The sequence below is a fragment of the Hyperolius riggenbachi genome, chromosome 5 (genome assembly GCF_040937935.1).
Source record: "Hyperolius riggenbachi isolate aHypRig1 chromosome 5, aHypRig1.pri, whole genome shotgun sequence".
NCBI lineage: Eukaryota > Metazoa > Chordata > Amphibia > Anura > Hyperoliidae > Hyperolius > Hyperolius riggenbachi.
This window is the reverse complement of record NC_090650.1, coordinates 51,266,684-51,282,121: the sequence shown is the minus strand read 5'-3', so window position 1 is coordinate 51,282,121 and position 15,438 is coordinate 51,266,684. Positions and strand designations below refer to the sequence as shown.

The following is a 15,438-nucleotide window of genomic DNA, read 5'->3' as shown; positions in this document are numbered from 1 at the left end:
AAAATACATATTTAATTCAATTAAACATTCTACAATAAATATATACAGTGGAACCTTGGTTTGTGAGCATAATTTGTCCCGGAAACATGCTTGTTGTAATCCAAGCTTGTTGTAATCCAAAGCACTCTTATATCAAAGCAAATTTCCCCATAAGAAGCTCGGTTGATTTGTTCCACAATCCAAAAACAGTTATAGTAAAATAGTATAAAATAAAAATGTAAACAAGACTTTCTCTATAATGAACAGGATCATTGCCATCTGTTGGCTCGCCCCAACTTTTTCTTTGTGTGTGTGGCTTTAACAAGGAACTTATCCAATGACAGTTACTTTTGAGGATTTCATGGAAATGTGACTTTGCACAGTCTCTACACTAAGATTAAAGGGCAACTGAAGCAAGAGAGATATGGAGGCTGACATGTTTATTTCCTTTTAAAGAGACTCTGAAGCGAGAATAAATCTCGCTTCAGAGCTCATAGTTAGCAGGGGCACGTGTGCCCCTGCTAAACCGCCGCAATAGCGCCGCTAAACGGGGGTCCCTTGACCCCCAAACCCCCCACTGCGACACTTGGTCGCAGACTTGGTCGCTCCTGGAGGCAGGGCTAACGGCTGCAGCCCTGCCTCCAGTCGCGTCTATCAGCCGCGCATCGCCGCCTCTCCCCCGCCCCTCTCAGTTAAGGAAGACTGAGAGGGGCGGGGGAGAGGCGGAGATACGCGCTGACAGACGCGCGTGGGGCAGGGCTGCGGCGGTTAGCCCTGCCCCAACCAGGAAGCGCTCCCCCGCATTATGGAGGGGGATTTGGAGGTGAAGGGACCCCCATTAAGCCGCGCTATAGCGGCGTTTTAGCAGGGGCACACATGCCCCTGCTAACTCTGAGGTCTGAAGCGAGATTTATTCTCGCTTCAGTCTCTCTTTAAGCATTACCAGTTGCCTGGCTATCCTGCTAATCCTCTACCTCTAATACTTTTAGCCATAAACCCTGAACAAGCATGCAGCAGATCAGGTGTTTCTGGCATTATTGTCAGATCTGAAAGATTAGCTTCATGCTTGTTTCTGGCATTATTCAGACACTACTGCATTCTAATAGACCAGCAGGACTGCCAGGCCACTGGTATTGCATAAAACAAAATAAATATGGCAGCCCTCATATTTTTCTCATTTCAGTTGTCCTTTAAGTACAATTAAGTACAATCCTGCAACACCAAGGGGGGAAGAACTATCGGCTCAATTGTAATGATATGAGGCATGTATATTTTTTTTTGTTGTAGATCAAGACGTTGCTTGTATATCAAGTCAAAATTTCACAAAAAGTTTGCTTGTATTGCAAACTGCTCTTAAACCAAGTTACCCTCAATCCAAGGTTTTACTGTACTTATAAACACTGAGCAAAAATGAAAACACAACACTTTTGGTTTAGGTCCTTTTTTGCATGAGCTGAACTCAAAGATCTGAAACATTTTCTACTTACACAAAAGACCCATTACTCTCTCAATATACCCATTACTCTCAAATATTGTTAACAAATCTGCCTGTTTGAATAAGGACAAAAACTTTTTATATTGGTATGAGGCTGATGATATTTGAACTTTCTCAGCCATTATAGCTGAACTTGTGAACTAAGAATTTACGATACCTCTGGGTCAATCCTAATCCCAGGTCTGTGAGCATGGAGTAAACAAGGATCCTTATCTCAGCTAACAACCTCTAATCCCATTTAGATGTTCTGTTTGAATTCAGGCATCTTAAAGACATGTATTTATGCTTGAAAAGAATATCTGTTTTCCCTTTTGATGTTGCATGTATATAGCTGTCTGTACCACCAGCTTGCAAGCAAACAGGATGTAAGCCCGACGAAGGCTGCAAGGCCGAAAGCTTGCTTATTTTTATTCATTTTTAGTTAGCCAATAAATGGTATCATCCTGATTTAAAACTTCTTGCTGTCTAAATCTGTGAGCACTTCTCCTTCCCTGAGATAATCCATCCCACCTCACGGTTGTGGCATATCAAGGTGCTGATTAGACAGCATGAATATTGCACAACTATGCCTCAGTCAGTATCTGGTGTGGCCACCATTCATCTCACGCAGTTCAACCCATCTCCATTGCATAGAGTTGATCAGGTTGTTGATTGTGGCCTGTGGAAAGTTGGTCCACTTCTCATCAATAGCTGTGCGAAGTTGCTGAATATTGGCAGGAAAAAGAACACGCTGTCGTATATGCCAATACAGAGCATCCCAAAAATAATCAATGGGTGACATGTACGGTGAGTGTGCTGGCCATGGGATGTTTTCAGCTTCCAAGAATTGTGCACAGATCCTGCATTATCATCACGCTACATGAGGTGATGGTTGTGGTTGAATGGCACAACAATGGGACTCAGGATCTCGTCGATATCTCTGTGCATACCAAATGCCATCAATACAATGCACCTGTGTTTGTTGTCCATAACATACGCCGGCTCTCAAATATTGCTCTCAATATTTTAGATTAATGGCTCTTTGGTGTATGTAGGAAATATTTCAGATCTTTGAGTTCAGCTCATGCAAAATGTAAGCAAAACCAAAAATGTTGCATTTATATGTTTCCTCAGGGTATATTTTATGATAAATGATGCTAAGTTGTCTAAAACCCCAATCCAGGAGAAACTTTGTTTTTCATTATTATAATTATTTAATAATTGCATAGTTATTTGGGTTGAAAAAAGACTTGCGTCCATCGAGTTCAACCAGAAAACAAATTACAACACCAGCCTGCTCCCTCACATATCCCTCTTGTTCCAGAGGAAGGCGAAAAACCCTAACAAGGCATGGTCAAATTAGCCCCAAAAGGGGAAAAATTCCTTCCTGACCCAAATGGCAGTCAGATAAAATCCCTAGATCAACACCAACACCTGGATCAACTAATAATTATAGCCATGGATGTCTTTTATCGCAAGGAAAGTATCTAAGCCCCCTTTAAATGCAGGTATAGAGTTTGCCATAACTACTTCCTGTGGCAATGCATTCCACATCTTAATGACACTTACTGTAAAGAACCCTTTCCTAAATAAATGACTAAAATGTTTTTCCTCCATGTGTAGAACATGTCCACTAGTCCTTTGTGAAGGCCTAGGGACAAAAAGCTCACCCGCCAAGCTTTTATATTGCCCTCTGATGTATTTATACATGTTAATTAGATACCCTCTAAGCCTTAGAGTCTAAGGCGTCTTTTCTCTAGACTAAATAAACCCAGTTTATCTAACCTATCTTGGTAAGTGAGACCTTCCATCCCACGTATCAATTTTGTAGCTCGTCTCTGCACCTGCTCTAAAACTGCAATATCTTTCCTGTAATGTGGTGCTCAGAACTGAATTCCATATTCCAGATGTGGCCTTACTAGAGAGTTACACTGGATAAATACTGGTGGACAGCACACCTGTTATATAGCAGCTGATGTGCCTTGGTCAAAGGATCAGGCAACACTCCTGGTTCCAAGCTTCAATAGCAAAACATGAAGACCGGCACCATCAAGTAGTATATATGCTCTTTTATTTATAAAAGACACATTGACGTGAAGTAGCAAATAGACATGTGTACAGGGGGGGTGTTGGGGGGACAGCCCTTTAACTTAACTGTCCCTCCCAACGGCTCACAGTATAATCACATACATAGGCTGATGCCTTTGTATGTGTAGTGTAGTGTATGGTTCACAGTCTCGATCCAATTTTTTATCGGGGGGGGGGGGGGGGGTGGAGGTAAATCAAAAGAAATAGGTATTATTATTTAAAAAATATTTAATTTTAATTGATAAGAAAAAAAAAATTGCAGCAGCAATCAGAGACCACCATTAGTGGCAAGAAAAGGTGGTCAAATTCATTTCAGTGCTAAGTTGGATGACCGAGCAATAAATTGTTAAAGTGGCAAAGTGCTGAATTGTAAAAAAATGGCCTGGTCACTAGGGGGGTATAAACCACTGGTCCTCAAGAGGTTAAACTCGAAACTGCTAAATTGTGATGTGAAAATCAGAATTTAGGAATTTTGAGGAATCGGTGCGCTCATCCCTACTGGCCACGTAAAGGTTACTGTATCTGAGCCAATCCTTTCCTTCTGGACCCCAACATTTTATTCAGTCCAGCCCAGCAGCAGCATCATAGGCAAACACGCATCTTTTGTTCTCTCTGCTCCATTTCCACTGTAAAGTAGCAATTATTAAGCGGCGCACTTTCCTGGGAAACCAACACCCAGCCTAAGCGTGCTTTATTTTCTGTGAAACTGCAGTAATTAAAGAGCATAATACCCTAAAATTATGTCCATTTTAAACACAAATATACCAGTCAAGCTATACCAGATGTGACGGTACAAGCCCTCATACTAGGCAGGAGTGAAATCTTCTTTGCGGCGGGGAAGGGAAGTGTCACCCCGATTTGACATGCTTGAAGATTTTGGCTCAGCTTGGATTGGGTAAATCTTTTTTTTTTGCACAGATCTATGTCAGAGATCATCGCTGTACTTCTAAAGCTTTAATCCCTGGGTGGCAGAGCAATTACCATCTGCAATTGGGTTATATTAACAATAATGATGTGTAATTTGGGTCTTCTGTGTACATCAGAGTCTAGATTTAGGCTGCAAAAAGGAAGGTCTCTATTCTGTTTCTATCTAAGCCAAGCCAAAAATATTTTTCAGGAAAACCGTTGTCTGCTTTTAACCATTGCCTTAAAAATGTACTTTAAGCTGGTATTTTCGATCCAATTTAAACATTTAAATAGCAACTGTAGGGAAAATAACATAATAAATACAATTTCTTATTATTGACAATATTAATTTATAGATTATTTAGTCAGTGTTTGCCCATTGTAAAATCTTTCCTCTCCCTGATTTACATTCTGAAATGTATCACTGGTGGTGACATCTTTAGATCTGCCAGGTGATCTGTATGGAATGTTCGTTACTGAGAGTTCTATGTACAGAGGGAGATACAGCTTGCTTGGCAGCTGTAAAAAAGCCTTTATTCCCCACAATGCAATGAGGTTCACAGACAGCAAAGTGTCATCACCTTGGTCATGACATCACACTGTGGGAGGGGTTTCACCACAGTATCAACCACACAGATAATCTATTAGAGGAAAGCTAAAGATTTCTCGTGGGAAAGGTGGTATCAGCTACTGATTGGGATGAAGTTCAGTCCTGGGTTATAGTTCCTATTTAAAGCCTAAGTTTGTCCTTCCAGATTTTTCGGATAACAAGAATGTTATTGTTTTCTACATAATACATGTATACAGTATTCCGTGTGATGACAATAACCTAACAGGCCTTCAAATTAGGCGACATTAAAATTGTACGTTGCACAGATTGCAATCTTAGGGTACAAGAGACAGATACCTATGATAAAGTCCTGAAGGTCAGTGGGGTACAATCACAAAATCTTGAAAGCGCTTTATGCAAATATTGTATCTCATGTTGTCTGCATAACATGCTAGGGTACAGCCCAGTAAACTTTTGCCAATGTTTGTTCGGCTGCAACCGAGATGTAATTGTCCAACAAACTTGGCATGCTTTGTAAACTCGGTCAATTTGAAGTGTAGTTAAGTGTCCTTTAGATTCAAGAAAAAAGGACACAGGAGACCTTACAGAAAGAAGGACGCACCATAGGCGACTATGAAAAATGCCATTAGCGGCATTATGGGGAAATGTGGGCGGATGTTAGCGGCTGCTATCAGTTGCCTGCCGGCATCAAAATTTACCATTTTTGCCACAAATTGCGGCTTCCGCAAAGCCACGATAAGTGGCTATATAGGTAAATTTGGGCGCCCGGAGGCACCCGATAAGTGGCAAGAGGGGGGAATTCCAGGCAGAAGGGTTTGTGGAAAAGAAAATGCCTTGCCGATAACTATATTGCGGTATTGCATAGTGGGCAGCAACCGATGTGCAATGCCGCAATATAGTTATCCACAAAAAATTACAAATAACTTCTGTACTATGAAAGCTACATTTTATATTCAGGTTTGCTTTTTGGTAAGCGGGATTTTTGGTCTCGTTTAGCCCTTTATTTTCCTAATGGTTCTGGGTCACAATTAGCTTTCTGGGTATTTTGTAGAACCTCCCACTGTGATTTAATATGACTCAGATAAGGGTTGCAAACCTTTGCCTCCCAGTTGCAGACAAGCTTTAAAATCTCCAGTCTCGGTTTGCCGGCTTACGTTTTCCTTTTTCAAAACGTACGTTTTCCACTGCCGCATCCTACAGAATCATTTCTGTTACCGAATCAGCAGAAGAATAGAGAGACAGTGAGACACACTATGAGTGGCTGAGGCAAATGTCACCATTCAGCTTTTTCCTAAAGCCCGGTGACATGACTGAACTGGACGTTGCCGCAGGAGATGAGACCGCCTTTTACTCCCTGCCGGCATCTTTGTTGCTGCGGTCAGCTAATGTATGAAAATGTGCCTGACATGAACAAACACATGCTTCCCACCTGTCAGTACCGTTCAGCTTCCATCTGTGCTTTTTGGACATCAGTAGTCCTCCTCCCCAGGCTGCCTGCAAAAGACGACATCAGTTGTTTCAGAGAAAGCTTTATAAGGTGTCCCTGTCCTCACATTAAAAACCAGGTCAAGACGGTAGCAGCCTTGAATACTCTCTGCATCCCAAAACCCTAAAGCTACATACACTGTTTTGAACTTGGCCATGTCAGTGCTTTAATCAGTGAATCAGTGCTTCAACCTCCTGGGGGCTGCTGATAGTAAATCCTATGCCGCACTTATGGCTATCTAACTCTGATGCGGCGGCGTAGGATTTATGCCACCTGCTGCTTCCGCTCCCGGTGCGAACATGCACACCTGAGAGGGACGATTAAACTGTCATATGACAGCTGACATCTCCCCTTAGTGGTCAGGAGCCATCACCATTGGCTCCTGATCACGTGATCATTGCGATCATCGGCCTGACGTTCCCCCAGTGATCGTCGCATGTCTCCGTTCTGCCCAGAATCTCTGCTCGCTCTGACTTAAGTTTAGGGTCATTGCTTGATGACTTCATCAAGCCGCGACCTGGAAATTAGAGTCAGTGCGAGCAGAGATGCCGGCAAGAGCGGAGGGGGCTAGAGCTGCTCATCGCAGGACCCAGAAAGGTAAGTAAAGGCTATACGGGGGACACTTTAATATACTGGGGACACTAATGCCTAGCTAACTATACTGGGGATCCAGCTGCCTGACCCCCCAAATGCACCCCCTGGCAGGTAAAATGTCCTGGTCCTTAAGGGGGGTTAGGCAGCTGGTCCCCGGAGGGTTAAAGTGGGATTATACTCTGAAATAAAATTTAAGTAACTAATCTTAGATACATAAAAGAACATTTAAAAGTATTCCCAACTTCCCAAGCAGTGTGTAAAGAACATTTATTATCACTGCAGAGAACTGTACACTGCAGAGAACTGTACACTGCAGAGAACTGTACAGGCTTGCTTATCTCTAGCAAATTGGAAAATGTAATCATTGCCAGCCAGAGTGTGTCTTCACTCTGACCCCTTCTTTTTCTGCTTAAAGGAATACTATCGATACCTAAGTGTTTTAAAATGACAGTGTGCAAATAATGTCTAAGTAGCTGTGTAAACATTTTCCTACTTTTCATGTTAAATATCAGAGGCAAAAGCTGTAATTTATTGAGGGCAGGATTTAGCTATATTGGGACAAATCAATTGCAGAAGGGGTGTCTGCTTCAATGCACAGCCAGAGTTGCATATCAGACTACAGAAAGAAAATATCAAACATATCAAACTCTGAAAGCAAAAACAGTATGAAAAGCTGTGACAATTAGTTACATTTCCTCTGCTCTCTTCAGACACATCAGTCAGAAACACAGGACACAGGATCTGCAGCTGTTGGGAGCTCTCTCTCTGTCACACACAGAGCTACACATAGAGTTAACTGATCAAGTGTGAGGGGAATTTCCCCTCTCCTCATGGCTCAGTCTGCCATCAGTTTTGGCGTCAGTAAAGATTGAAAGTATTTTGCTAACAGTAAACAAAGAAGTTGCTACTAAAATGTATACACCAGTACTTAGCAGCACTTCCCAAACAATTCCTGTGTCAATTAAAAAAATATGTGAATCGATAGTATTCCTTTAAGTGACTCAGCTGTTGCCAGGGCGATGTGTCTATTCAGCAGAGGGAGAGAGGAAGCAGCAGAATCTAAACACAGGCAGAGAAATGTTCAGATAGCAATGATTAAATTCAGGGCCGGGCCGAGGCATAGGCTGGAGAGGCTCCAGCCTCAGGGCGCAGTGTAGGAGGGGGCACACAATTCATTCAGCTGTCATTCCTAATTGTGTATTAAACAGAAATAAATAAGAAAAGGGGATACATAGCAGTGACTGCAAGCCAGATAACTAGATATTAAGGTGTTGGGGAGGTTGTGGGCCCTGTGACCCTCTTAGTCTAATAGCAATCAGTGTGTGACAGCTGGGGTGGGAGGGATGGAGGGGCGCACTTTGGTGTCTCAGCCTTGGGTGCTGGAGGACCTTGTCCCTGCTCTGATTAAATTTGCCAATTAGCCAGAGATAAACAAGGCTGTACTGCTCTCTGCACTGAAAGTAAACATTTTACACATAGGGAATGTTTGGGAATTCTGTTAAATGTTCTTTTATTTACCTAACAATAGTAACTGAAATTTTAGTTTTAAGTGTTTTTTTTTAAACAAGAAACACAGTACAATAGAGGCTACATTCTCATATACATTTGAAGGATATACTTGCACCTTAAAGGGAACCCGAACCAAGCTATTTAAAATAAACACACACTGTACCTGCAAATATATATTACATACTTACCTCACCGTCAGTTCCTCTCAGGAGCTCACCATTTTCTTCTAGCAACAATTCCTTCCAGTTCTGACAACATTTTGTCAGAACTGAAATATATCAGTTGCTGTCAGTTATAACTGAAAGGACAACTGATGAGCAAGGTAATGTCCATGTCTCCCTATGGCTCAAGTGGGGGATATTACAGTTTAACAGTGTGCTGACCAGGAAGCTGTTATGGGGTAATGGCCATTTTCAAAATGGTGGAGGGAAAATTCTATTGATCACATTGGACAAACAGGACGCAGAAGAGGAGAGAGAGATCGATGAGTAGACTACATGGAAGGTAAATATGACAAGTGTATGTTTATTTTGTCTTTTAATTTTCAGTTCAGGTTTGCTTTAAGCAAAGTACTTCATTTGTTACATTAAGTTAATTGAAGAGAAATAACTGTAGCAAGGAATTGATATTCACTGAACACACATTGGTGCTTCTTGAAAATCCATGAATCCCATTGTTCAGCACACCAAGTTCAAAATGATGATAGTTAATTTTGTTCATGATCTATAAAATGAGGATAGGCTGGAACATTGCCATTTATTTTGAATATAACAAGCTTTACTTTATCTCAAGTACAGACAATAATGCAAGTAAATACCCACATCAACGTGCATCCAGATCTTATACTTTCTGCAGACGTCAGAAATGGCAACAAGAGGGTCAAATGCCCCATAGACAGTGGTTCCTGCTGTGGCACTGACAAAGAATGGAACAAATCCCTGCAGAAGAACAGACAGATCTCAGTAGCTGTACAGGCTTTATTGCTCTAATATTCACATTTTTGTAAAACAGACAATATAGAAGATGTACGATGTATTTAAAGAGGAACTTTAACCCAGAATTGAACTTCATCGCAATCAGTAGCTAAATGATAACCCCTTTCCCATGAGAAATCTTTACCTCTTCTCAAAAAGATCATCAGGGGGGTCTGTGTGGCTGATATTGTGGTGAAACCCCTCACACGGTGTGATGTCAGGGCCACGGCCTTGACAGTTTCCTGAACCCTGTTGCATTGTGGGAAATGGCTTTTTCCAACTGCCAAGCAAACATCTCCTTCTGTGCATACATGTGTTTATGTGTTTGTATGTTTAGCCTATCACATTGTTAGTGGTTTTGTTTATAGGGAAAGTCAGTGCTGTTTTTTCATGTCTGCCAGTAGTAAAGATGATAACCCCCAACCTGGATCAAACAACATGCAGAAATTAAACAGCAAGTATCAATCATTTCTTGATCTATCTTCTATTTTTTAACTTCTCTCTTTGCAATGTATTTATTTTTTTTCCCCTGCTACTACTTTTTGTAAAAAAAATCCTCTTTAAAATGCTAGTTCCAATCCTCCTACTTTAACTAAAAAGCTGCATTTCAGATAAAATAAGGAATTTCTCAGTGTTTTTACAGCCCATGATCATCAATGAGGAGGAGTTGCTTTGATATGAACAGAGGCCACACCCTACCTTGACTGACTGTATCACTGCTTAAAGTGTACCCGAGCCGGTACAAAATTAGATACTGCAATCCTCATAAGTAGCTATGATCGTAATCTGCTAATTACGATTACGCGAAATCTCGCAATTGCGGCCGTACGGAATTATGATTTGGACATTCAACAGATTTTCTGTAATCCTTTTGTAAAGTCACGTAATTTTGTTCAGACTTTAGAGGTTAATAACAAAATGTATGTTAAGCAGAAGGGTTGGAACAAGGCAAAAAAAAAATGTGAACATTTTCTTGCGAAAAACGTTTTTTAAACTCAGAAAAATTACCCTTTAAAAAAACATTTTTCCTTTCTATACTTACCAAATGTATTTTTTTTTAAAAACTCCAAGGTCTGTTTCAAAAATTATTTTTTGCCTTGTTCCCACAATTCCCCTCAACACACATGGTGATGGTAGCCTATATGGGGGCTTTGCTATCAACCACTTAAGTTGGCAAGAAATTATACGAAAATTACGCCAAATTGCAAAATTACGTTTCCTGATTACATTTACAAACAAAATTAATTACGATTTTACCTGAAATTTTGAATCACAATTTTGCATTGTAATTGTGAATTACGATGTGAAATTACGATTATGCAAAATTTGTGCTCATCACTACTCATAAGAGTTGTAGAAAGGGTTTGTTATGTGGTTAACGTGAGTTTGAGCCATTAGGCATATTTGACCCGGTATTAAAGCGGATCCGAGATGAAAAACTAACTATAACAAGTGACTTGTCTATATATACGCAGCAAATCTAGCTACAAACAGCTTCAACAGTATATGATTATTTATTCCTGTAATACAATGACAGTAGCCATGTTCTGTTTGCGATCATTACACACAGGCAAGCTGATCTGCATCTCCAGCCCTCAGCCTGTGAAAACTTCACTCCCCTCTCCTCCTCCCTCCTCTCCTCTGCCTCTGAAATCCCTGGCTAGTAACACCTCCTCCTCCTCCTGCCCAGGCTGAGCTCCCATAACCCCTTGCTATATGGGTCTGAGAGTGCCAAGGCACTGGAGAAGCTGTGGGTGAGGCCTGTTTAGTTTAGAGGGAATTAGAGTATTAAAACAAACAAAAAAAGTATTGAGGAATGCCCTATAAATTATATGAAAGGAACACAATTATGCAATGAGTAAAAGTTTACCTCGGAACCACTTTAATTAGGGATGGAGCGAACTAATCTACTGAGAACAGTCCATGGGCAGCCTGCCTCTCTACCACTTCCTGGTCGGCAAGGTCCCTCAGCGGTACATAGGCGCTGGCCTGGCGGCACACATCCTCGACCGCGCCTGTGGCTGGGCACGCTCTACACATAACGTCACTGAATGTAGGCTTCAATCTTCCTATTCTCAAGATTAGGGGGCGACAATAGGTGCCTTGCCTGGGGCACCACATGGTCAGAAACAGTCCTGCTTAGTACTTATACCTCTGTTTATCACAGGGCAAATGACCTTTCTGTACAAAGATTCTATTTTTCTTTATAAATCATCCACCCAAGACTTCAACATCTCCCACTTCAGCCAGAAACGTCTACATGCAGAGATTAGAATAGCATCCCCTTCCCCAGTCCCCTACAAATAACAGTGCAATGGAACGTGTATGAATGGTCCATACTTTCTGTTTGGCTTCGACGACTCTCCTTTCAAGATCGGATGGGATCATTTTCCCCCTGTAATTAGGAGCATAAAAGTGAGTATTTCAGATGCGTGTATCTCCCCGTGCCAAATCATAACTATATAATAACAGAGGATAACATGCCTCATAGTAATGCCTTTCATATTGCCTAATATAAGCATTCTAGAACTTCAAAGCACTGCTAGAGTGTTACTAGAATTTAGCAGGAACATTGATGGTCCGAGCAACGCATAATAGATAGTTTAGTCTCTATTTATTATCCTGTTTTTATAGTTTGATCTACAATTCATCAAGACAAATCCTAATAATCTGCAGAGCTGTCATCTTTCCTAAATCTTTCTTAACCCTTCCGGGAGCGGACACTTCTGGCCCCTTAAAGGGCCACTATCGCAAAAAAAATATTTAAAAATGCACATTTTAAAACATCAGTTTTGCAGGAAATGGTTAAATTGACTCTGATTATTAATTCAACAGACTTCCATGATTGATTGTAACCCCACTTACATTACTGACATACATCACCCCCCTTCCCTTCAGTATGTCCACATACCTCCCAACTTTTTGAGATGAGAAAGAGGGACACTTAAGCCACGCCCCTGCCACAACCCTGATCACGCCCCCACCACACCCCTAGTCACGCATGCCATAAAGATTTCATTAGAAAAAATGTTGTTTTATAATTTAAACCACACTGGTCCTTTCTATCCTGGCTCATTTTCCTTCATAGTAACATTTTAAAAATAGCTATTTATCAATTTAAAGGATGGGAATAAAGTTTAGAGTCAACCAAACATTTTTTAGTAGAGAAATATATATATATATTTACATAGAAAGAGGCACAAAGTCCTGAAAGAGGGACACATGAGGAGGAAAGAGGTACAGAGGGACAGGGCTCCCAAAGAGGGACTGTCCCTCCAAAAGAGGGACAGTTGGCAGCTATGATGTCCAGTGGAACATTGAGACTCTATGCCTATACTAACAGTATGTACCTTTATCTTCTCGAAATGTGCGCTTCTATAATATTCATAATATTCTCTCTCTCGTACTTGTCCCTTAGAGCTTTTGCACGCACTGAGATCAGAGTATTGGTTTTCCATTTTCAACTGTGAACAGTGGGATTGAAATGCAATTTAAAAAAGGCTGAAATAATGTATAGTGCATTGCTGATCAGATGTCAATTTAGGGCATTATAGCCACAAGTTAGTGTAATTTTCAGGTACTAAAAATGGGTTTATTCCTTTTTTTCCCCTTACTTTTGTTTTTAAGTGGACCGGACAGAAGAAAAACATAGAGAAATGCACTGTGTATGTATTTAGAGAGTTTAGTTTAGTCTAATTCACCCTCATCTGTGTCTAACCACAATTTGTTATTTGATCTTTCCCCTGGGTCACATGACTGCCATCCTAGATAAGTTCATTTGAAAGTGCAGGCTGTTAACAATCAACAGCAGTCTGCTTCCATAAATCAGGAAATAGAAACAGTGCAGACTTATTTTAGGATTTGTATCAGCTGTAACAAAGAAAGTTTTTTGTTTAAAGGTTATTATGCTGTTTTGTAGCTTTAAGAACAGAGAGGACGTTCTGAGTTCAGGTCTCTGTCAGGTCTCTGTCTCTGTAAGACAGACAACTCTGTCTGTCTTACCAACTGTCTATCCATATTTAACCTTTGGAGACAGAGCCTTCTGTCATGCTGCCCCTACACTTTATAACTCCCTGCCACACCCAATAAGGAGTCATCTCCATTCCTGGAAGCATTTAAGTCCAAACTGAAAAGCACCTGTTTAGCGTGGCATTTATGAACAGCTGACTATTTCCTTTGTAACACAGTCCAGCCTGCAACTCTGTATTAATCTGAGACATATCTATGCGCTTTAAGTCCTATGGGACAAAAAACCTTTACAAATACTCTCTACAATAAAAGCCCCGTGTCCCTGCGTCCTCTTCTGTCCCTGCGTCCGTGTACTTGCGCTACTGCACATGTGTGGCACGCGGGCGGACGTTGGAGAGCAGGAGGATGGGTGCAGGGGGAGCGCGGCGTGCATGCGGCGGGGATTGCTCGAGGCAGGGAGGGTAGCTTGCATGCCGGGCAAAGGTGGTAGTGAGGGGGGTTGCAGCTAAGCCCTAGCGTCCATTTTAAAAGGGCGGGCTTGATGACTACTGCTATTATATTGTATTGTATTTATAGACTTCAGTGAGGTAGATAAATGCCGGTAATCTATATTTGAAATAAACCACACAAAAAGATATAAACATCCACAGGATCAAACTGGTGCTTGGCGGACTCCGAATATGCCCGTAGACTATGACTAATAAGAGGATGTTCTGAGCCCAACAAGCGTCATTTTGATCCTGTGGATGTTCATGTCTTTTTGTGTGGATTGTTTCGAATAAAGAATACCAGCTTTTATCTACCTCACTGAAGTCTGTGGATAGCCTTTTGTTGTACGTTATGGCTTGGCTGACCAGATCCTGCACCAGTGGGTATGTATTTGTGGGGGTTTAGAGCGTTTGGATTTCTCCTCCATTCCATGACTACATCAAAATGTTGCAAGTTGCAAAAAACGTGTTTACAAGGGCTTGATGTTGTTCCTCAACCACAGTGGACTCCATTACCTCTTGTCATGTTTGCAAAGCCATGTTCGAATACATTTGACAACCGAGGGAAAATTGAGGTCACTGTTTTTTTATGTAATGAACTTCAACAAAGCAAATACATTTTGGCGACTGCTCGTTCCATTTCACGTGTCAAGTTTCTGTGACCTAAATCGGAGAATGACTCACACTTTAATCTATGTTCAATTACATTTGGAGGTTCTTGCGTACCTTTCATCGCACTTGATAAGGATCACACTGTCGGTGCCAATACCCAAGGCAGCTGCTCCTTTCTTTACTGAAAAGTGACTCTGAAAAAGAGCATTCGGAATTACAGTTCAATGCGTTTACAGCGGTTAATAGCTTCCTGCCTTAAAACATCTTCCCACCAAGCTGGTCTGGTTTTAAAGCAAACACCGCATATACTTATGTAGGCAAAATAATTAAAGACAGAGAAAATCGATTTAACTTTATACATACGTAGACCAAAAAAATTCACAATTTTATAGAAACTTGCATATGTAGAAATAAGGCAACAAGATGTGAAATTAAATAATAATAATTAAAAAAAAATCAACCAAATGACAGCAATGAGATACTAGTGATATCTTCTGTAAAGTGTTCAGAGGCTGGCCAGAAGGTCTGGGGACCTCACTTCTCAGATAAGAACCAACATTTTCTCACCAATATTCTAACATTTCTATAGCACTTTTCTCCTGTCAGAATCAAAGTGCTTGCACATGCTCAGTAGGCCTCCCTACAGTGTCAGGAACTGTTGTTTAAGGACTCCTTACTGAATAGTTACTGGCTTACTGAATAGGAAGAGCCATGTCAGAGGCGGGGCCCTTAACCAGTACAATATCCACTGCTATTAATGCAGTGTCATAATTTTGGTATATTGTAGT

At 41.1% G+C, this 15,438-nt stretch overlaps 1 protein-coding gene across 2 annotated transcripts in view; it reads right to left on the bottom strand.

Moving 5' to 3' along the window:
- GAD2 (glutamate decarboxylase 2) overlaps nucleotides 1-15,438 on the bottom strand; it is a 131,277-nt gene that overhangs the window by 18,828 nt on the left and 97,011 nt on the right. For both annotated transcript variants that reach the window (XM_068235658.1, XM_068235659.1), the window contains 4 exons: nucleotides 14,765-14,844; nucleotides 11,922-11,976; nucleotides 9,429-9,545; nucleotides 6,448-6,512 (listed from right to left, as the gene is read on the bottom strand). In XM_068235658.1, coding sequence (XP_068091759.1) covers nucleotides 6,448-6,512; nucleotides 9,429-9,545; nucleotides 11,922-11,976; nucleotides 14,765-14,844 — 317 coding nt within the window. The remainder of the gene's footprint in view (nucleotides 1-6,447; nucleotides 6,513-9,428; nucleotides 9,546-11,921; nucleotides 11,977-14,764; nucleotides 14,845-15,438) is intronic.